The sequence below is a fragment of the Typopeltis vanoorti genome, chromosome 15 (genome assembly GCF_054136105.1).
Source record: "Typopeltis vanoorti isolate ZY-2024b chromosome 15, IOZ_Tvanoo_1.0, whole genome shotgun sequence".
NCBI classification, from domain to species: Eukaryota; Metazoa; Arthropoda; class Arachnida; order Uropygi; family Thelyphonidae; genus Typopeltis; species Typopeltis vanoorti.
The window spans coordinates 48,923,355-48,948,656 of NC_143563.1; the positions used below are offsets into that span (position 1 = coordinate 48,923,355).

The following is a 25,302-nucleotide window of genomic DNA, read 5'->3' on the forward strand; positions in this document are numbered from 1 at the left end:
TATTTGAAAACTAAAAAGCATTTAAATAAAATAAGACTTGAATACTTTGGTTGCTTGTCAAATAGAATGAAATTCGGGGGTATATATTCAGGACGTGCTAGGTGTGTGGTGCACATCTACGGAATAGCAATATCACCGATATTACATTTTTGCATTTATTCTTGTTAAAGACTCCCCTAATTGTTTCCTAACTCCACATGAATCCTAAAATTAAACACAATGTGCCAGAGTTTCCCAAACTTCTTTCTAAAGTGTAGTCTAAAGCAAGCAAAAATTTTTTTAAGGAGCCCTCACAATTCAATCTTTAAAATAAACATGAAAAAAAAAAGGAAGAAATCAATTCAATAAACACTCACCATTTTACAATTTAGTGCTCTATAAATTTAAAAAATTTAAGTTCATTTTAATGACTTCAGTGCACTTGTTGTTTTGAACTGCAGAATTTTTCCACAGTCTGGTATGATGGATGTTACGACCATCATACCAGACTTGTAGCATCATATCATCATTTCATTACTTTAATGAAATTAAAATAATAATAATAAGTGAATGTTTGTAAATAAGATTTGTGGAGCCCGCTTTGGGAAACACTGCAATATCTAATGCTTCATGAAGAGGACACTTTTTAACACATAAATATTGCATCACATTTGCATTAATAGCTCAGGTGTGTGGTCACAAATACGGAAACCTTTGGGCCCTTTGAACAGATGTACAGATCAGAAGAAACACACGTATAAACCACAGTGAAAATTATTTAATTGTAAATATTTCATCCTAAGTATCTTAGGACATCATCAGTACAGTATTTAAACAAAAATTAGGAATAACATACAGTTAGGGCATATGATTACAATAGAATCTCATGAAAACGTTAATTATTTAACACAGTTTTGTATGATAATTTCCCATAGTAAGAATAGTAATAACGTCGTTGCGGTTTAGGTTTGGTCTGTGTAGTAGGGCTTCAGAACTTTCTTTGTATAAACGTTCATGTTTAAATAAAGATCTATGTAAAAGTTTAGCCTTTTCCCGATGGATCCTATGGTTTGGATTTTCAATTCCGTGTTGAGAGAGGCCAGATTTCTGCAGTTTAAGAAGACGAATGTGGTCTTGATGTTCCGAGATGCGTTTCTGAACAGACCTACCTGTCTGTCCAAAGTAAGATAATCTGCATGAGCATGGAATCTCATAAACACCAGGTAACATCAAGGGTGAGAATTTGTCCTTAGGAGAAGGTAATAAGTTGTAAATTTGGTTGATAGGTTTGTAAGTAGTGGCAAAATTGTATTTCTTCTTAATTTTAGAAAGACGTTCTGAGATGCCTTTAACGTAAGGTATGGGAATCCTATGCACTTCTTCCTGTCTGGTTTGATGTATGCAGAAGTGAACTGATGATTTTTTGAGTTGTTTTGGGATTATATCCATTTAGGATGGCTGTATTTTTGATAACTTCTAATTCCTAGTTTAAAGATTCTTCAGAGGAGCAGAATTTGTGTGCTCTGGAAAATAGTGATTTAATAATGCCAGATTTCTGAGATGGATGATGAGCAGAAGAATTGTGAATGTAGCGACCTGAGAATGTAGGCTTGCGAAAGACGGAAGTGGCGATGGAACCGTCTTCTTTTCTTTTGATGTGTAAATCCAAAAAAGAGATACCCTGTGGAGATTCTTTTTCTAACGTAAAGTTGATGCGATGATGAAGAAGGTTAATTTTATCTAGAAACAGTTGTAATTCAGGTTCGGGATGATTCCATACTGCAAATACGTCATCGACATATCTTAACCAAATTTTTGGTTTGGGTTCAAAAGTGAATATTTTTTTTTCCTCAAGGTGTTCTAGAAACAAATTTGCTAGGTTTGGTGATAAAGGAGATCCCACTGCTGTTCCTTCCTCTTGCTTGTAAATTTGACCTTTCCAGGTGAAGTAACCTGATGCAATAACAAACTTGAACAATTCAAGTATATCAGACAGAAATTTTTGAGTTAGTAATTCTATTGTTTCTTTATGGGGAATGTTAGTGAAGAGGGAGACAATGTTGAAGCTGATTAACAAGTCAGTTTTTGATAGTTGAATGTCTTTAATTTTTGTGTGAAACTCAGTAGAATTTTTGATTGAAGAGACTGAGTGGCCTATGTGAGGGCAGAGAAGGTTAGATAAGAATCTTGATAACTTGTACGTTGGACAGCCGATACAGTCTACGACAGGTCTAAGTGGAACATTAGTTTTGTGTAGCTTAGGTAAGCCATAAATTCTAAGAGGTCTTGCATGGTATGTCTTAAGTTTTTTGATTGTTTCTTCATCTAAGGAGGAAGTTTCATTAAGTAGCTTATTTAATTTTCTGAGTTGACGATTCGTAGGATCAAAATCCAATTTGGAGTAAGTATTACGATCTCGAAGAAGTAAATTAATTTTTCGGTCATATGAATTGGTATCAAGAACCACAGTGGTATTTCCTTTATCAGCTCTAGTAATGATTAAATTTTTGTTACGTTTTAAGGAAATAATAGCTTTCAATTCTGGCGGTGGGATATTTAATTCTGAAGGTTTGGCATTGTAGATCACTTTAGCTACTTCAAAACGAAGTTTGTTGGCTTCAATACTGGAGAGATGCTTGATGTTTCTTTCTATATTATGCATAAAGTCTAAATATGGGAAACACTTTGGTGAAATCGCAAATTTATGGCCTCTAGCTAGAACATTTAATTCATCTTTTGTTACTTGACGGTTAGATAAATTGACACCCATTTTTCCGTTGGTAATTTGTTATTGATCTTTTTTGATCGATTTAATAGATTAAGGTATTTAATATGTAGAGCACTATTGCTTTTATCAAAAGCTTTTTTTCCCGAATTCTTTGAGACAGTTATAATTAATTGTAGCAATTCTTGAGTTAACGTATTTGACAAATCTGTTTCTAGTTCTGTAATATTTAAATTGTTTGTTGCTAGTTCATGCTTAGACACTCTTAACTGATTGAGTAGTAAGGAATGACTTGCTTTTTGATAGATTTTATGGGCGCCTGGAGATTTGATGGTTTCTTTCAGTTTTGCAAAGGTTGGAATAAGATTATCACGTCTGCACTTTTTTAAAAAAGATATTCTAGCTCGTAGCTTACCCTGTTTTAGTTGCAGTTTTCCTAGTAAGTTTGGCTTCTGCGCTGTCATTTCCCCGTGAAGGAATAAAACTTTTTTAAATAACGAAACCTTTGGTGCGTTCATAATTAGAAGAAACACACGTGTAAACCACAGTGAAAATTATTTAATTGTAAATATTTCATCCTAAGTATCTTAGGACATCATCAGTACAGTATTTAAACAAAAATTAGGAATAACATACAGTTAGGGCGCATGATTACAATAGAATCTCATGAAAACATGCATAACGTGCTAAAGTAATAAAATTATTAAATCACTAGTTTCCAGAGCACACAAATTCTGCTCCTCTGAAGAATCTTTAAACCAGGAATTAGAAGTTATCAAAAATACAGCCATCCTAAATGGATATAATCCCAAAACAACTCAAAAAATCATCAGTCACTTCTGCATACATCAAACCAGACAAGAACAAGTGCATAGGATTCCCATACCTTACGTTAAAGGCAACTCAGAACGTCTTTCTAAAATTAAGAAGAAATATAATTTTGCCACTACTTACAAACCTATCAACCAAATTTACAACTTATTACCTTCTCCTAAGGACAAATTCTCACCCTTGATGTTACCTGGTGTTTATGAGATTCCATGCTCATGCAAATTATCTTACATTGGACAGACAGGTAGGTCTGTTCAGAAACGCATCTCGGAACATCAAGACCACATTCGTCTTCTTAAACTGCAGAAATCTGGCCTCTCTCAACACGGAATTGAAAATCCAAACCATAGGATCCATCGGGAAAAGGCTAAACTTTTACATAGATCTTTATTTAAACATGAACGTTTATACAAAGAAAGTTCTGAAGCCCTACTACACAGACCAAACCTAGGTCTGTTCAGAAACGCATCTCGGAACATCAAGACCACATTCGTCTTCTTAAACTGCAGAAATCTGGCCTCTCTCAACACGGAATTGAAAATCCAAACCATAGGATCCATCGGGAAAAGGCTAAACTTTTACATAGATCTTTATTTAAACATGAACGTTTATACAAAGAAAGTTCTGAAGCCCTACTACACAGACCAAACCTAAACCGCAACGACGTTATTAGTATTCTTACTATGGGAAATTATCATACAAAACTGTGTTAAATAATTAACGTTTTTTTTTTTTTTTACTACTTTAGCATGTTATGCACGTTTTCATGAGATTCTATTGTAATCATATGCCCTAACTGTATGTTATTCCTAATTTTTGTTTAAATACTGTACTGATGATGTCCTAAGATACTTAGGATGAAATATTTACAATTAAATAATTTTCACTGTGGTTTATACGTGTATTTCTTCTAATTATGAACGCACCACAGGTTTCGTTATTTAAAAAAGATGTACAGATGGTGCAGCAGGTCAAATTCTTAGTGTTCCATTGGTTTTTTATACCACCCAGAATGTGAGGCGGGGTGTACGCTAAGACAGTAGAGCCCAGAAATCAGTAGCTGTGACTGGCTATTGTGTCAATCAATTGAATTAAGCATTGTCATTTGTCATGAGTTGCTATTTTTGTTTCCTGAGTTTCATCTGTTTTGCATACATGAAGTGTGAACTGACATGCTTAGGACACTGATATAGACCAGGTTTTAATATATAGTTTTCTATAAATAACATATAACTTCCTTGCCCATATTTACAATGGAAAACAGTGTTGACAATCTAGTGAATGTCCCGTTTTCTGCCAGAGCTTTTGCAGATTGTAGTCAAACGAGAAAAGCCTCCTCCTCCTCTTCCAAATTTACTATTATACATTTGAAAATTATATTTACAAATTTATTATTATATATTATATATATGCAACAACACTGGTGAAAATGTCAACTGTTGTTTATGCTGCCACTACATACAGGCATTCGTAAGTAATTATATATATTTACACCTTTGAGTAATTCAAATCTACACCAAATATATCATTCTCCTTCATTATTGTTTTCTAATATATCTTAAAACAAATACATTGTTCCCCACTCTATGCAGATTTGGTTACAATTAATTGATAAATTAAAGTATTCAAAGTTATCCTATAATTAATTGGATTGGAACGATTAAGATGAGTGCTGATGCACTATGCACTCTTAAAACTTTCATAGATCAATAAAAATGCAATTATACAGTCAAATTGATGTGAATTTTGTAGCACGGATTGCATAAGCCACACACACACACACACACGATAGCACACCCAACCGAAATGGACACACAACACCACTGGTGAAAATGTCAACTGTTGTTTATGCAGCCACTACATACAGGCATTCATGGGTAACTGCACTATAAACAGTTAGTACAGGATCCCAAGTCCTACACCACCTCCCACTGCATGTCCTTGATCTAACTTTTTTTAATAATACCAACCATGAAAGACACTGTAACAAACAAACAACAGTGACACTCTGGTTAAAAATCTCCCATAAAACAAAAAAAAATATCAAAAAAACGCCCCAAAAGACTAAAAATACTACAGAATTTCATGCAAAAAAAAAAAAATACTTCCACTTTGCCAACCTCTGGTACCTCAACATAAATATTAATGATGTGCACCAACACTCACAGCCATCCAAATCTAATCAGTTACTTGTTGCCAAAAATTGATTGGCATTCTCTATAACTACAGTTCACAACTAACAAGCAGAACATGTTCTGTCCTATTTCTTCTTCTTCTGTAAGAGCAGAACATGTGCACTCGTCAGATTTTACATTCCATGTCAAAGATTACTAAAATTTGAATCCCATTCCCTCTTTATGATCTGCTTTGGCTCATAATTTCTTAGCCTCACTCTGTTACCTTTTTGCTGCCTTAATTCTGATGATGTGCTGATCTCTGATCATTTATCACTAATACTTGATTATCCATTGAAAGCTTCGATGTTCATAATTCAAATAGACTTCCCTTTTAAACTTCAACCATCAAGATGGAAGGGAAGCCAAATTATTTGCTTTCAGTAATGATTAAACACAAATTGTCCACCTACTTACCACATGGGTAGGTGAATACTCATCGTTCTCCCAACATCCTGGACCTCTTCTTAACCTGCCCTCCCTCCAAACACAGTGGAGATATTAGCTCATTTTTTCACGCTTCAATCATAACCTTGTCCACATTTCCTCTTCTAGATTGACCATTTCCAAGAAAATCTCAGTCTCTTATCACATCACATTATAGAGTGATACTTGAGATGATCTCTGCGATTTCTATGCCACTTTCTCATGATAAAAGCACTATTTCTGCTTTCTTCAGAACCAACACTTGCTCCAAGCAAATATCTAAAATAATTCTTGCTGGAATAAGGGCCTTCATTCTCCATTCCACACAAAACTCCCAACCACTATCCAAGCCCTGGTTCTCCAACAAGTGTAGCAAATAATCGAAGAAAAATATTCAGCATATGACTGGCTCAAGTTAAAAAAAAACTTCTTAGCTTCTCATTAGGCTACACTACAACCTGTAACTGTAAAAAAATCATCAACAAATACAAAGCAGCCTTTGTAGGTGTCAAAAAAAAAAAAAAAAAAGCTTGCCTCCTAATCAAATGAAAGTCTAACCTTCTGATTCCTCATTAAGGATGTTGGGAACAACTTTTGTCCTTCCTTGTTTTCAATCTCACATCAAGTTGGTACTTTGCCAACATGACCTAAAGATAAAACAGATTTTTTGGTATCAATTTTCTCCTCCAACTCATGTATAGCAAATCTCTTCCAACTATATCATATTCAGCTAACAGCATACTTCCTTTGATCTTTTTCAAAAGGATATCAAAAAATTCTCAATAGTCTTAATACTAGTAAATCCACTGGTTCAGACAGTATCATTCTAATTGTGCTAAAGACTCATCCTCCAGAATTACCAACATTTTGTATTACCTATACAAGCTGTCATACTCATCTGGCATCTACCTAACAGCAAGTCTTTACTGAATCTATCCATAAAAAAAAAAATAATAATAAAATAAAATAAATAAATAAATAAATAAATCAGTCATCAAACTATCATCCCATTGCCTTGACCTCAGTACTCTTGAAAATAATGGAGGTGGTCATTAACAGCCAACTTCAACATCTGGAGGCAGACCAATCTCTTTCTATCGCACAATATGCATTCTGCCACTTTCATTTCATAGCAAATCTTCTGAAACACTTTACCCATCCTTGGACACAAGCTATGGAAAAAACTTTGGAGAAACTCATGTCATCACTCTTGATCACATGAGTCATCAAGACTCATGTCATCAGGTGACCCAATTACAAAATGCCCTTTGTAATCGGGTCACCAGTTTCCTCTCTGTTCACTGTGTTAATTTCAATGCTGTGGATAGTTTCCTTGACATCAGATTTTTCTGTAGATGTCAAGTAAAGCTCTGTGCTTTTGCTGATATCCCTTCTTTCTATAAATAATAACCTTTTCTCATTAACCTCAAATCCTGTCCATAATTTTGCTGATGAGAGTACACCCCATTTCCCTTCAAGATTTTCATACAGATTATACTGAAATGATGAAATCTGGGAAAATGTCGAAATGCTTTTAGGTGGTGAATACACTATAAAGAAAATGCCCACCATTAGTGTTTCCAGTGATGGATATTACAATAACAATTAGTGAATTGTACAGCATAATAATCAAGCCTCTATAGCTCAAGTTGGTTTTGACAGAGCCCTTTGGTTGAAAAGACCAGGTTCGAATCCCATCTATGATGTGAAAAACCATTATCAGGACTTTTCAAAGGTGAGTTAGCTGGTCTCATACAGAGGGTTTTTCCGTCCCCCAGAAATGTGGGTTTTTCATTCTGTGAACACATGTATATCTACAGGTATAGAGCACTACTGGACAAGGGAGCCAATGAGGAAACCACCTAATTCTATAATAATTAGTTAGAAAAGTAGCACTGTTATCCCCACCAACCATTAAGTTGAGGGGAACGACATGTGTACAAAATTCAGAACAGAGTTCTAAAAAAAAAAAGAAAAACTCTACATGGTTATCTCAAAGTTTAAAATATGGTGATATAACACATCATAGATGAGACTAGATTAGGAGAACATATCCATATCCTATAAAGAATGCAGAAAAATGAACAAAAACATTTATTTAATGCTTAATCCACACCTTTAGGAACATCTCTTATTAAGCACCGACCCGAACACTGAAAGAACAAAAAATGGGCTGCAAATGTGTATTTTTGTTGACCACATTATATTATTTACTAGACAGGGGTCACAAACTGGCGGCCTGAATACGGCCCACAAAGGCTTCACATCTGGCCTGCGGCCTTAATGATTTCTTTTCTAAAAATCAATGTTTCTAACACCCTGTGGAGATTAATACAGAAAAAATTCAAACTTCTAAATGTTTTATGGCAGGTTTAAACAAAAGTAAAACTTATTACTACAATTCTTTGTACCATGTTTCTATCATCAAATGTTGGCGACATTGAATGGAAGTTACTTGTCACACAGCCATTTTAAGCCACGTAATGCAATGTCAATAAGTTACAGGTTAACATTGTAATATGATAGTGTGTTAATAAAAAGTTATGTCAATAACTTATATTTTTTACCCATAAATGTCTGAATTTAAAGTTAAAAGAAAAATAGATCAAGAAGGCAGAACTTTTCAAGAAAAATGGGAGAAAGCATATTTCTTTGTGGAAGTAAAAAATATTCCAACATGTTCGATATATAGACAAAGTGTCGCTGTGGTGAAAGAATATAACCCTAAAACGCCATTATGAAACAAACCAGATACATATACAGAAAAGATGCATGATGACCAAGTTAAAGATTTAAAAAATGAACTGAAGTTTCAACAGAGGATATTTTCAAATTGTTATCACAAGTGATACTGCTGTTAAATGTAGTTATATCATAAGTGAAAAAATTGCTCAGGCTTCAAAACCTTTTACTGATGAAGAATTTATTAAAAATTGTATTTTAAGTGCAGTCAAAATCATATGTCTGGAAAAAAAGGCAAGCATTTCAAAGTATAAGCCTATCAGGAAATACAGTTGCAGAGTGTGTTGAAGATATAGAGAGAACTTCCAAGATATACTGCTTGAAAAAATAAAGTTTTGTAGTGTTTTCCATTGCAGTTGATGAATGTACAGACATTATTAATACTTCCCAGTTAGCAATATTTATTCGTGGCGTTGATGACAATATGAATGCGACTGAAGAACTATTGGATATCGTGCCTATGTCAGAAACAACGACAGGAAATGACTTATATTTGTGTATTGAGAAAGGTTTTGAAAATACTCACACAGACTGGTAAAAATCAGTAAGTATGACTACAGATGTGGCTCGTGCTATGGTTGGTGTTAACATTATTATGCAATGAAACTTAAATCATTTCATTGTATAATACACCAGGAGTCACTTTGTGCTAAAAAACTAAAGATGGAACACGTCATGAGTATTCCATCTTTAGTTTTTAATTAATAATTAATAATTAAAACAATAAGCTGGATATGCTCTTACATCTTGAATCATCGACAATTCAATGCTTTGTTGGATGAATTGGATTCACAATACAGCAGTTTGCTATATTATACAGAGGTTAGGTGGCTTAGTCGTGGCATCGTTTTAAAAAGATTTTTTGAACTCTTAAAAGAAATTGACGTTTACTTCATCCAAAGGAAAATTGATTCCTGAGCTCACCAATGAAGATTGGACTAAAGACTTGGCCTTTTTAGTTGACATAACAAGCCACTTAAACACTTTGAATACTGCTCTGCAAGGACGTGAACAGATGATATGTCATATGTATGATTCAATTAAGTCATTTCTGGCAAAACTCTATTCTTTGGCAAACTCGGTTTCGATTTCTTGAAATAATAATGATGCTGAAAAGTACATTCCTCAAATTGAAGAATTAAAAATTGAATTTGAAAAAAGATTTTCTGATTTCAACCAGTTTGAAAATAAATTATTATTATTCATTTCACCTTTTTTATAATATTGAAAATGTTGATGAAGAATTACAAATGGAAGTAATTGAACTCCAGTGCAATACTGAACTAAAAAATAAATATAACAAAGTTGGCATACGAAATTTTTATAAATACCTCAGCAGTAAATATCCCAAATATAAAATTTTGTGCAAAAATGTTGTCAATCTTTGGAAGCACCTATGTATATGAGCAATTGTTTTCAATTATGAAATTTAATAAGTCAAAGTTCCACTCACAGATAAAAGAGTCTAGATTAAATGCAATACTTCATATTGCAACACAAAATGAAAAAGCAGATATTGACATGTTAGTACAGAGGAAAAGATATCAGGGTTCAGAATCAAAATCAAATTAAAAAAAGGACTCATAGATAAAACTATTTATTTTTGTAAGTCAAAATTATGTATTTAAATAATTTCCTTAAAGTATGAATAAAATGTAATTGAACTTATATTTTCTAAACTTGTTATATTTTTAAAATTTAAAAATAAAAATGATTATAAATTTAAAATTTAAATGGTGGTGTAACTGTTTATGTAAGTTGTAAAGGCCTGGCAACAAAAGGACCTTTGTTAGAGCCTTTCTTTTTTTAGTTTATGTTTTGGTTCACAGAATAATATTGAATACGGCTCACGTCTTCTGATATACATCTAATTGACTGGCTCTTTGCTTAATTTGAGTTTTAGACCCCTGTATTAGATGAAACTGAAATATACTATGACGGCATAGAATATTCAAAACTCATGCCAGCTGAGATGTAGTCCAATAAAACATGGTCTCCACTGCTTTAATCAAAGAATCTAAATGAAAACTGTAAGTTCCTATTTAGAACAACTTAACATTGTGAAAATGAAATGTAGCAATCAAGGTATAAAGCACCATGGTAGAACTAGCAAGGATTGCGCAAAAAATACTAAGACATAATTTTTAAGGCCAAGATGAAAAACACCAAAAGAGGAACGATCCTTCATCAAAATAAATATAAGATAGATTATTTAGATTATAAAGATCAAGGACTGGAAGAAGTATAAATAGTGGATATAAGTACAGCATAAATGGAAACTTCCTGAATAGGAGACAATTTCAATTAGAAAGATATCAGCATATTTCAAAAGGGAAGATTTTCTACCATTAGTTCCAGAGAAGCTGGAAATAACAAAGAAACAAAGAATTATTTCATCCATTAGAAAATGCAACTGACAAAGAAAAAAAAAAAAAAAAAGTAGCATTTTTTCATGACCTAAAAATAAAAAAAAGTGAAACGGATTTATGGATGTATTTAGGCAATATTCGGTGAAAAGAGTAGAGCTAATAATCATAATGAAAAATAGATGTGCCAATTTTTATTGGAAACAGACTAATCATTACTAATACTATGATCAAGCATAAAGATGTGCATAGATTCACTTAGAGAAGGCAGCAGGGGAGGGGATGTCAATAACATTACTGTTAAAAGTAGTATCTTCAGACTGGTCCAGGAATACAAGACTAGATCTGAAATGGAATGCGATCATCAAAGTTCAAGGCAAATGAGCCACACTAAAAAGAAAAATATACAAGAAAGTTTTAGAAAGAATCAAAGGTAAAGAGCCTTCAGATGTGAACAACAAAGTCACAAATGATACTATATGAAAAATTCAATAAAGATCAAATCATAAAGATTAAATGTCAAAATTTGAAAAACTCAAAGCACTTCTCCGAAGAAGTATGTTACAAAAGTGTTTGCATACAAAAAATAAAAACTTCCTGGAGTCAGGAAATTAAAGAATCAATTTTGAAAAATGAAAATCTATAAATGAATCTGCATGTTCTTTTTTGAGCGTATAAGAGGAAAAACAGGACAGATAACAACTAACAAATAAAGGGAAGACAGGTGTTTAGAGCCAAAATGGAACAGTAAAGGGTCAAGAGAAAGATTAACATCCAGATGGACTAAGTCTGAAACAAACTGAAAACTTAACAATAATTTGGAAGAAAAGCCACAATATCTTGCTTGAGTTACATTCCAGGAAATAATGATGACATGAACAGGCATAGGAATTTAATGACTAGTTTTTACAAATGAAAAAACATGCATGCTTAGTAAAAACTAGTGTAATGGAATTAGGCAAAAAACTTGTAATATGACATATAATACATGATTCATGAGAATAAAATCTCCCCTATGGAGAACTCCATTCACTTCCACACTATGACTTGCTGAGTTCTTGACAAGTTATAGTGAGAATGAATGAATGAATTCTTAAGGAGCAGGATGCCTTCAGATAATTGCCAATAATAATTGCATTGATTAACTGCATGAATGCTATTTGTATTCATATTAATGCAATTAATGAAACACAAAGTAAATACACTAAACTGAAGTTCAAACTATTTTAGATGTTCTGAATCATCTAGGCATGCATCCAAAAATGAAGCAAACACACCTCAATTTAACATTTGCATGCAGTTAAATAAGTTGGAAGATAAGTCGTAAAAGTAGTGAAAGAATTAAAAGTGCTAGGGAGTTCCTTCTAAGACTTAAATGCTTAGAAGCCTAGGCTGTTGTCTGAGGTTCTAAAATGTATCAGGCCAACACGATATAGCAATCGTCATTGTGTCAAACTTGGAATACAGAAATAGATTGTCACAGGAAATTTAATTTCCTTTAGAATGGAAGTCTATGGTACAATATTTTTTTTTGGAAGGGAGGGATTTGGAGCAGGGGAATTAGTGCCAATGAACAGCCTTTTAAATTTAGATTTGCTTCTGTGAAACTGACCTTCCATCTAATGTTGTGTGTGTGTGTGTGCCTAACTTGGCAAGTCAAGGCTTAATCAGGTTTTTTTTTTTTTCTTTTATTGTACTGTTATCTACCTATATATCATTTAATAACAAAAATTCAATTCAACATCTCAACTCCATTTTAATTATTTATTATTATTACATGACACCTCCAGGGATTCCAACGACTCATCGAGGGGAGGGCCTCCCTATCTACTAAGTACAACGAACCGCACCAACGCCATCTACAACAATTCGCCACCACTAGTATTATTACATAAAATCACAAACATCAATACCCACGGTGGGATTCAAACCTGAAGTTTTGACTGGAGAACAGATATGTTAACCACTCGGCCAACCCGGCCAGCAATAATTAACTGACAGTTGCAGTAATTGTTTATAAAACTGCCTGCTGTTTTATGTGGTAAATGCTGAAAATGAACAAATAAGTAAATTTTGATTTTTGAAAATTGTTTACAGCTGAAAAGGGAATGATTCAGTGTGTATGTGTCCCACCGACAACTTTTTCAAGCTGCTTAAGGTCTATACAATAAGCAGGTTGTAACCTCACACTAGACAGTGAAATCATCTGCCACTTGAAGATGAGATAGGATTCAAATCCATAGCTTCTTAATTGGAAAGGAGGTATTATTTTACTAAGCCAAAAGGTCAACTTTGGTGGCGTTTTTGTAAGCTTCAAAAAAAAAAAAAAACATTCTTGACGGTCTTATATCATATTAAATACATAAAATGTTGAATGAAAGGGTGTGAACAAGTGGTACCATAGAACAAAGAACTCCAAATCACAACCTGATGCAGAGATAAATTAAGGGCAGCCAAATGCACCTATCATATATATATATATATATATATATATATATATATATATATGAATATTAATTTAAATGACTATAACACCAAGAATAAAAAAGAATACGGTTTAATCGTGACACTACTAGTTTCGTTGAAAAATCAACTTCTTCAAGTGTCAAATACAAAGAATTATATAAAAAATAACAGAAACATTGTAAAATAACAACAGATCTAATATAAAAAACTGTAGTACAGTTTAAAAAAGGAAAACATGCTGAAGTTCCAATTGAAGTTGACTGTGTATGAGCTATCGCGAGAGCGCAATCCAATACTGGACAGTAGAAATGTGTGCATCAGATAAATTGTAGCTGAGGCTGTTATTCATATGGGTTGAATCAAGGGATATTTCTTTAGATTCAAGTATCATTCTCTCGAGTTCATTATAACAAGTATATATATTGGACGTTTGAGACCAGTCTATGAGGTGTTGGCGGCCTTCGTCGGAGTTTGTAGAGAATAGAACGTGACTTGAGAAGAGTGCTGGCTCGGGTCCTATTGTAGGATATGTCTCTTTTGTGTTCCTCAATATGTAAAAGAAGATTTAGCAGTCTGACCGTAGTATGGTTTGCCACATTCACAAATGATCTTGTAAACTCCTGGATACTGAAGAGAGACATGTTTTACTTTAGGTCTACTAAGTAGAGCGAGGTTTAGGAAATGTAGTGAAATATGTTTTAATGTTGAGCTTCTTAAGAATTTTTGCCAGTTTGGGAGAGAGGGAGCTGATGTATGGCAAAGATATATATGCTCTTGGGGAAGAAGAATCTTCAACAGTAGGTAAACGACAGTGAGAGATAAATTTTTCAATGTTCTTAAGAGTAACGCCATTGTTGAGAAAAGTCCTTTTTAGTAAATTAAGTTCATTTTGAATCTCCGTTTCGTCTGTTAATAAAGATCTGGCTCGATGTGCCAGCATTGAAATAATACCAAATTTCTGCGGAGGGTAGTGATGGGAGGAAGCATGAAGGTATCTGTCTGCATGTGTGTGGGTGGGGGGGGGATATTTTCTAAAAATTGAGATTTTGATATTTTCAGAGCATTTTATAAGTTTTAAGACCAAAAAAAGCAAGACAGTTGTTGGATTCTAGTTCATACGTGAATTTAATTTTCTAATGAAACTTATTAAGATGATCTAGAAAAATATTGAGGTTGTTTAACCCGTGTTCCCAAATGAGGAAAACATCATCTATAAAATGGTACCAGATTTTGGGTTTAAGTGTTAAGGAATTAATCGCTTTTCTTCGAAGTCTTCAAGAAATATATTAGCAATAGTAGGTAAACGATGTTCTTTTTTATTCTTGGTGTTATAGCCATTTAAATTAATATTCACAAGATTATTTACAGAGTAAATATGAACTCTGATATATATATATATATATATATGCATGGGCATGCATGTATATATAATACACATACATGCTTTCACTCCTCTTTCATGCTTACACAGCTTACCATATCCAAATACTAGGTACACTAACCAGTAAATCTGAAAATTTTGGAGTGATTCAAATATTCTATACTACACCAGTAATGTGGATGAGTAGAAAATTGAAAGAAAGTAGAAAATTGTTAAACTGAAAACCCACCTGCAGTTTGTACTCTAAAAATAAACATAATGAAGAATATTTGTTCTGGAAGTGTGGATGGTGACTGTGAACTGCTGCTGCAGGTCTTAAATTTTGAGGAGAGTGGAAGAATTATTGATGCTAACTCTCAGTGACACAGCAGAAACTTGGTATCTGTATGAAAGGGTAGACTGAATCAATGATATATGTATCATTAATTAACCTAACTGCTCTATTCTGAACTGTATAAAGAATTTTTAGGAAGATCTTAAGAGCACCACTGTAAATGTATCATATTCAATTATATTCACAATTTTTTTTTCTTTTTCTACTAATAGTGAGTAACCAGACCTAACTAGAGTTTTCAGGTGAGTCTCTTTATGATTACAGAGAATCAGTGATAGTTGATTAAAGAAAATAATTCAAAACATTTACACTAAAAGGATTAATAATGTTTCTTGGGGGGGGGGGGGGTGAACACAAGCAAATGTCTACAATGGAAGTTTGTAGTTCAAATAGCATCCCAAAATTTCTGTTATGTCCTCAGTGGTATATACTTGATACTATGATTATACCACAAGGTGCATGTCCAGTCAAAAAGATGGCAACCCAATTGTAGAAGTTGAGGAGGGGTGAGTAGACTAAATGATAAGGAAGCTTAGTCTATCTTTGAACCAGAATTCGTCTAAAGCCTTGGAGATATCAAGGGTGACCACTTCAGATTTGCCAAATTTTACTGTGGTATTTGTCCAGACAGAGATGGGTGACACAAATGAGCAGATGTGTTAATCGACAGTCATAGAATCAATACTAGCAGCCATTTATTCATTGAGAGCCTGCAAGGTAGCATACATGAGTACTGCTGTGAGTGTTGATAGTTCTTTTCATTACTTCTGAGAGAACTGAAGTGAGCTTAGGAATGGGCTGCATAAGGATTAATTTCCAGATTGCATGATAAATATCAATGGAATAAGATAGTGGGAAAATGCAATAGAATAGGAGTTAATTTTCGTGCACAAACCTTTAGAGCTGGAATGCCATCAAGACTGAATAAGAAAAGTCTCGTTGACTATGTTATTGTTGATAGTGACGTTTTCTCCCTGGTGCAGGACAACAGAGTGTACAGAGGATTTGAAATTGGAAGTGATCACTATTTAGTCTTGAGCAGGATAAAATTGAATTTCATATTGAAAAGAATGACATGTAAGAAAGTTTTAAAGCAAATAAAAGTTGAGCAGCTCTCAGATGTGAACTGTAGACTAAAATACACAAACATTATTGGAGGAAAATGAAAGAGTTTGAGAACAGGAACCAAACCTTGGATATTCAGTGGCAAGCCTTGAAGAATTCCCTGATTGATTCAGCTAGAGAGGCATGTGGTGAAGTTGTCTGCAAGGATAGAAAAATTAGAACTCCATGGTGGACACAGGAAGTTAAAGAGGCAGTGAAGGAAAAGAAGAAAGCATATCAAAAGTACCTGGCAAATAAGTCAGCTTGTGCTTTTAGAGAATACAAAGACAAATGTAAGAAAGCTAAACAGTGTGTAAAATTAGCTAAACAAAAGTCATGGGAGGACTTTGGCAAGAACATAGAAAATAAATATCAAGAAGGTGGCAAAATATTCTGGAGGGTGTTGAAGAAGCTTAGGAATGGAGGAAAGAGTGCTGTAAAACGAGTTAGAGATGATAAAGGTGACATGAAAACAGGAGAAAAAGATATCCTTGAGGTATGGAGTAATTACTTTGAAAATTTGCTAAATGAAACAAACAGTGATGACAGCACAGTGATAAAAAACACTGACCAGGCATGCAGTCAGGAATACATATTCATACTTGAAGTAGAAAAAGCCATCAAAGGCTTGAAATGTGGAAAGGCAGCAGGAGTAGATGATATCCAACCAGAAATGCTGAAGTATGGTGGTATAAAAGTCTTACAGTGGCTGCACTGCATAGTTCAGAATGCCTGGACAGAGGAACAAATTCCCAGTGATTGGAGTAGAGCTCTCATAGTACCTATATATAAAAAGGGAAATAAAACTGAATGTGAGAATTACAGAGGTATATCCCTACTGTGTGTTCCTGGTAAGATATATGCAAGTATACTTGAGAAAGAGTTGAGAAGAATTGTGGAAGAAAAGCTTGGTGAAGAACAAGCTGGATTCAGGTAAATAGAGGCTGTCAGGATCAGATCTTCACTTTACGACAAATAGCCGAGAAAGCATGGGAATATAACAAAGATCTGTATTTAAGTTTTGTCGATCTGGAAAAGGCATATGAAAAGGTGCCAAGAGAGAAGCTATTCAATACGCTACAGTTATATGGTGTCAATGGGGCATTATATCAAGCAATACTTAGTCTTTATTTGAGTTGTAAATTAGCAGTTAGAATTGAAGCACAGGAAGATGGTTTAATGTTAAATCTGGTGAGAGACAAGGATGTACATTATCCTCTCTGTTATTCATTATCTATATGGATCACATTATGAAGGAAAGTGGTATTAAACATGATATCAAAATTGGAGATGTTAATATCAGCTCTTTGCTTCATGTGGGACGATGCTATACTTCTAAATAAATCCGCTACAAGTCTGCAAGATTCTCTGACTAAAATGAATAACTATTGTAATAGATATAGTATGCAGGTCAGCAATAAAAATAGGCAGAAACGTTGAAAATGTCAACTGTGTTGTGAATGGAGAACCTGTGGAACAAGTAAAAAATTTCAGCTACTTAGGCACGATTTTTAGTGAAGATGGTAAATTAAATATGGAAATAGACAACAGAATCAACAAAGCTGGTATGGTAGGAAGTCAATTGAATAAATTCATATGGAATAAGAGAGAAATTAGTCGGAACACTAAATTAGCTGTATACAAGACAGTGTTCAAACCAGTTTTAACTTATGGATCTGAGAGCTGGGTCAGAAGTAAAACACTTGACCAAACACTAGAGACCACAGATATGAGAGTCCTGAGAAAGATTAGAGGCATGAACAGATGGCATCAATGGCAATATCATATTAAAAATGAGAATATTAGGAAAGAACTTGACATTGTCAGCATCCGGGAATGTGTTAGCAGAGCTAATCTCAAGTGATATGGTCACTTAAACAGAATGGGAGAGGAAAGATTAGCAAAACAAGTGTTTTCTGCCAAGTTGGCAGGAAATCGACCCAGAGGAAGACCAAGATATAGGTGGACTGATATGGTACAAAGTGCCTTAGATGACAGAAATATAAGATCTGGTAATGTTGGAGTCTTGACAAGTATCAGACTGAATTGGAAAAAAATTGTAGATAGGAAGTTAGTAATGACATAAATTTTTCATGTAGTCCTATCATATCCTGTACACTCCTGGCAGGTACATGGCAGGAATTTGATGATGATAATGATGATAAAATTCACTTTGCAAATATATTTGCAAATAAAGAAATCCACTGATATATGTGTGTATGGGAGATTTACTTTCATACCAATTTTCCTCCTCCAGTTTATGTTCACATTAAAAATGAGCAAAATTCTGCAGAAGTAAGACAGTTCTTTAAAAATCAAATCATTAAAATATCTCCATGTCCTGTTTTACTCAACTATCTTGCAAATAAATAATACACAAAACTTATTACAAATGTAAATTTTTTAATGCAATATTTAAAAAAAAAATTCTCATTATTACTTACGTAGTGGATTTTGCCCTTCAGATGCATAGTATTCATACATCCCACTCTTAACCAAAGTATCATAATGTGGAAGATAATCAACTCTCTGCAGAGTCTGTGCTGGTAAATCTTGGTCAATATGAGACAGTACATACATTGTGTCCTGGTGTTCAAGTTGGGCTATATATATTTAAAAAAATATATAAATAAATAAATAGTTTAAAACTATTTCAAACATTTGAAAAATTTGGATCTAATAAGCAGAGTAGTTACTTTCAATTAATTCAAAGGGATGCTGAAATATATATTTAAAGATATATGGTCTTTTCATACAACTTCGAATCTTCAATAAGCAACACAGTGGGTCTAACTCTGCTCTGTTAGTAGCAAAGCAGAAATTATAGCTACTCAGCATAATTGCATATCACTTCCTGATACTTAATCTTGAATAATGATGATATATGGTTCCTTTAAACAGAATTTAGACTTGCTGATGGTTTTTATTATGGCAATAAAAAAACTGAATGTGATTTTAAAAAAGGTATTGTATTTTGAGATACACAAAACTAAACAAAAAACAAAAAAATAATCTTAATAAGTTTGAAAATATCTTCTTTGAATAACTTTGTATAAAAAAAGCCAAAAACAATTTTGAAATATACCCTGAGAACATATGTGGGATAGTTCAATTCAATTAACATTATATACAATTAACATTACTATTTTTCAAGCAACTATTTATTTCAAATCATTCTACTTATCTGTTAAGGTTCTAATTTTATTTGCCTTATATTTCTATCTTTTAAGGAGGTACTAGCTGCATTAATCATTTTCCCATTGAATCCTTTTCACTGGCATTGTAACTTCATTACATTTAGGCAGCAAATGATTTTCAGTGCCAGCACGAAACCACCACCACCACCACCACCACCACACTAATACAGGCCAGAAATGGCTTATGAGTTCTGTGTTTGGTTTCCAGATTAACATTTATCATGTTTATAGTACTAACTATATAATACTTTTGCAACTTTTATATTGGGATGCAACATAGAAAATACTAAATAAAATAACTGTTTTATTTTACTAAGCTTAAATTTAAATAACCATGCCACTTCAGATTTATGCTGCATAATGGATTACTAAATACTGAGAAATATTTGTGAATGTTAAATACTAAATATTCTTAAACCTTAAGCAAATTTCTGATATCTTCATTTCCAAATATGGTTCTGCTACTGGGGACACTAGATAATCTTTTTTAAAACATTCTTATCAACAGCTTCCTAAGATATTGCTAACTAATAGTGTCAAGATGATGGGCTTCCTATGAAAAGTCCACATTCTTTCCAGTCTTTAAACCTTCCTGTGGAATAAGAACTAAGGCTACAAGGCTAGTATATTATGTCTATAAATTGTGTGTTCTTCTGGCTGGTTTGCCTGTTTTGAGGGATGAAAATCCTGCCACCTATGTATGAGACTGGATAACTCACCTTCAGCTGAAAAACCCTAATAAAGATTCTTCACATCCCAGACAGGTCTTCTTTTGGGAAATTTTCTTGATATTTCTACATAAGGCATTCTGCTAACCTGACCTTTCCTACTCTGCTCAGGTGATCATACTATCTTAAATTAAAACTTTATACATTCTTGAATGCAACAATTGTCAAGTTAATTTCTAATATCATTTTTAATATTGTTCTACCACTGAAGCCATTTGTTCATTCCCCTAATTATCCTCAAAATTCTCATATCTGTAGGATCTCCAATCTTTCATCAGCTATTTCCATCTCAGCTCTCAGAACTATAGTTAAATTTGGTTTGAATACTGTCATGCAGACTTCCAGTTAAGTGTTTTGGCTAATTCCTATCTTCATTGATTTATGGTATTGAGACCATATTTCTAAACTTAAAACATGTTTATTAAAATAAACAATATAACCTGACAAGTTTCGTAAGTAGCTGGACTTACATCATCAGGTATACAAAACTTGTATAAAAGACTAGATAAAACTGATTACACATAGAAGGTATTATCAGAACTTCAAACTATATAAGCAAAGTGACCAGAAAAAAAAAATTTGAATAATTACGTAGGCAATGGAATGATGCTAATTGTTGCTGTCATGTTCCGTGGCATGACATGTCATATCCCAGGTCTGCAGTTGTTAGATTTTTGATGAAAGCTACCCAAACTTGGAGTAGGATTAAACCCTGGGTTTTCATTACAGTGTGTGGAGATATGGAGTATTTCTGAGGCTTCTTTAAGATTTCTTGTGAAATAATTACGATCAATATACGGCATTTATGTTTCATGCCTTAGCTTGGTGGTATGTGTTTATTGTATGGAAGGCTAATCCTGATTTGCGCTGGCTTCTTTTCTCAATGTCCTTATGTGTTCAGACATTCATCTCTTTCTCTCCAGACTTCCCTGTCTATGTAGTCCACATAGCGAATGGTGGAGGTTTTGGTGGATGTAAGAACCTCGAGATCTTATACACTGGCAAAAAAGCCACTTTAACGTTGTAACCACAAAGCAACATTACAACTTTGTAACATTCTCAATATAAGGTAATGTAATTACATCCCTGAAATTTTGTTTATTTGAAGGAGTAGTCAGAGGCATATCAAGAATTTTATTTTGATCATTAATCATCTTTGGCTCATACCCAAATGAGGGCAAGTGTGTGCCTCAAGTAGCACAGATCTTCACTGCTTCATGCCACTTCACATCACCATCCATTACAAAAGATAGACATGATTAAAATATTATGAGAAAGAGCCTACAACAGTTCTAGTATATCAGAAAAAAACAGGAATGAAGAAATGCACTGCAAAAATGCATTCATAAATATACCTCAATACTGGAAACAGAAAAAGCTCTCAGATGTTTCATCTTTTCTTTGCGTTAGGCTCAACCTATCATAGCCAAATCACTTGGCTTCATAGAAGCCTAAGTCTATGACAGAACAGTTAATTATATCTACATAGTCTGCTGCATCTGTCAATTGTGTATATGTTCTCTGGCCAGGTCCTTATGGAGGAAAAACCCTGCCAACTCCACATGAGACTGGCTAACTTATCTTAACTATATTGATACTGGTAAGTTAGCCAGTATCGATATAGAGTTCATATATGAAAAAGGCATAAGAATTCCTAAAAGCCCTTAAGTTACTTACACTCTAGATGATGAAAGGCCACCATTGTCAACTGTACTACGGAGGCTCTTTCAAAAATCTGAAATGTGCAAAGACAACTGAGATCAGGATGTGGAGGTATATAACTGTTTTACAGTGAACTATGAAGTACCTTCTTAATTATGCAGCTACTGCAAAATCCAGATGGATGCTCTCATGGCATCATGATCTAGAATAAACAATGTGAGAATTAGAATTTCCCTCCGAGTGTTCCAGGATATCATCTTCATTGTCTTATGTATCTATGATATCATCTCTTGCACCTGATGCCAAGAAGATTATGTAGACCATTTCACATATAATGCATCTACTGTTTTGCCTGTTTTATTTGATTCATATAACCAATGAAAGCATTTGTGAGATTTATATGATGACACATATAATTGATGAAGTCTGTTCAGTGCAATCAGTCTCACAGGAAGCATGCTTTCTTTATACAACAATACCCAAATGTAACTGACAGAGGCATCTGGAGTAAATTGTGTGGCAAAGGAACTGACATTTTTAAATGACTGGAATATATTTTATAAATTTGAAATTTTAATCAATTTGTATAGCTCATCTTGTAGCATTCCGATATGGTTTGATGTCTTTTATGGAACAGAAAGTATGGGAAGGGGGGGAAATTGAGAATGATAATGAATAAGAGATTATTTATTAATGGATTAAATGAGTATGTGCGTGGAATAAAAAATGCAGAAACACATATACAGAAAGGAACAAAAACAAGCAGAAGTGAGTGTAAAGGGCATAAAGATTAAAAGGAGGAAAAAAGATATAGTGTTGTATAGTATTGGCTAACGCTAGTGTCGCCGATACTTTATAGTTTACTATATTCGGCAAGAAACTCTCTGATTCCAATCTGTGAGTTTCTTATTCGGTTTTAAAACTATGTGGGATTTAATATCCCCTTAATTTAAGTAATGTTTTCATTGCCGAAATGAAGCTTATTAGCTCTTTATACTTAAGAAAATTATAGTAATTATAGTAAAAACTTTTTGTAAAAAGCTAGATTAGAAATAAAACACGACCAAAAACTAGAGACCACAGATATGAGAGTCCTGAGAAAGATTAGGGGCATGAACAGATGGCATATTAAAAACGAGGATATTAGGAAAGAACTTGATATTGTTAGCATCAGGGAATATGTCAGCAAAGCTAATCTCAGATGGTATAGTCACTTAAACAGAATGGGAGAGGAAAGATTAGCATAACAAGTGTTCTCTGCCAGGCTGGCAGGAAAAAGACCCACAGGAACACCAAGATATAGATGGATTGATACAGTAAAAATTGCCTTAGAACACAGAAATATAAAATCTGATAATGTTGGAGTCTTGACAGATAGCAGATTGATTTGGAGGAAAATAGCTGATAGGAAGTTGGTAATGATGTAAGTTCTTCATGTAATACTATCATAATATCTTGTACCCCCTTGAAGATTCCACATAGAACTCTGTTGAATGCATTAGAGGCAAATGGGAAAATCTGAAGCTGGTGATTTGGATTATAGGTTGGCTGATGTGGGGAATTTGTTCAGTAAAAGAAGGATGTCATTGATTGGGAATGACAAATTCCTTCCCAATATCACAGCGCTTTTTGCGCATGTATTACGTTCTGGTTATTTTGTATGGCAAAACGCTTTCTACCTACAAAAAGAAGGCACAGCCATGGGCTCACCATTATACCTCCTATTGCTAACTTTTATATGGAACATTTCAAGCAATGTGCTCTAGATTCCTCTCCTTTAAAACCCAAAATCTGGCTTAGATATGTTGACGATGTTTTTTCTATCCGGCCCCATGGCCGCCAGCCACCTAAACAAACAACACAAACACATACAGTTCACAACTGAGATTGAAAAGCAGATCACACTTCCGTTTCTAGATTCACTTGCCACGTCTTCCTTCTGGCAGTCTTTCCTTCACTATTTACCAGAAGCAGACACATACTGGTCAATATATACACATAACCTCCTACCATCACCAACACAAAAACTAGATGTCATTATTACTTTAAAAAACAGGGCTTTGAAGATTTGCTCCAATGAACAAGCACTTAAAGATGAATTTAAAGTTATCAGCAATACTTTCCTAAAAAATGATTACAGCCAAAATAATATCAATAAAATTCTCTATAAGACCTCAACTAAAAAACAAAGATAAACTAGACTACAATAAAACAATAACCATTCCATACATTAAAGGGACATCAGATAAAATAAACAGAATACAACCTTAAAGCCACCTTCAAACCTCCTGCAATATTAAAGAGTCTACTCAACTCATCTAAAGACCCACTCCCTCCCCTGGCCCACCCCGATACCATATTTATTGCACCTGTAATATAGGGTAGACAGGAGACGCACAATTCCTATCAGACAAAACGAACATAAATGACACATTAAATATAATAACTATGGTGAAGCTAGCCTTTCAGATCATGCACTGAACACTTTACATAGAATTGAATGGAAAAGCACCAGTTGTTTACATTACACCAAAACATGGTATGAACGTAAATTTAAGAAAACCTGTGAGATTCTTATCAACCCTAATTCTAACGATAATGATGGTCTAAAAATTCCAAGCATATGGAAGGCACATTCCCTAGAGTTAACTATTATAACATATAAACAAGTTTACACAAGAATATTATATTTTAATTTGCCAAATATTTCAGTCTGAAAATAAAAGGCTATCTTCAGTGGCTACAAAGTAATAGTTTTTAACAAGGTGGAATACCAACAATTGATTATTCAAAAGTAGAACGAGCAGTGTGATGTTATATCATTAAGTATTAAAGAGAGGACAACATTTTTTTATCAGAGTAATGATTAAATTAAAGATATTAATTCACTAATAAAATTCATATAATAATCTGATAGCCATAGTATTCAACACAAAATACGAGGTTAATCTTCTTCAATGGCAGTCTCAAGTAGAGTGATGTGGGCAAATATCAGAATGGGGAATTGGACAATGAGACTTATTTGCACCTATGATCCTACAGAAGGTTCTACTAGGGTAGAAGTGGAGGACTTTTTTGATGCTTTGGAAAAAGCAACAGACACAATGAAAAAGGAAAAGTTGGTCCTTGTTGGGGATCTAAATAGCAGCGTAGGAAATGATCATCAGACATACAAAAATATTTTGGG

General features: G+C 33.8%; 1 protein-coding gene across 2 annotated transcripts in view; it reads right to left on the reverse strand.

Moving 5' to 3' along the window:
* Positions 1 to 25,302, reverse strand: part of LOC150098746 (structural maintenance of chromosomes flexible hinge domain-containing protein 1-like) — a 733,568-nt gene that overhangs the window by 688,707 nt on the left and 19,559 nt on the right. For both annotated transcript variants that reach the window (XM_090405871.1, XM_090405872.1), the window contains exon 3: positions 18,973 to 19,131. In XM_090405871.1, the coding sequence (XP_090261997.1) occupies positions 18,973 to 19,131 (159 nt within the window). The remainder of the gene's footprint in view (positions 1 to 18,972; positions 19,132 to 25,302) is intronic.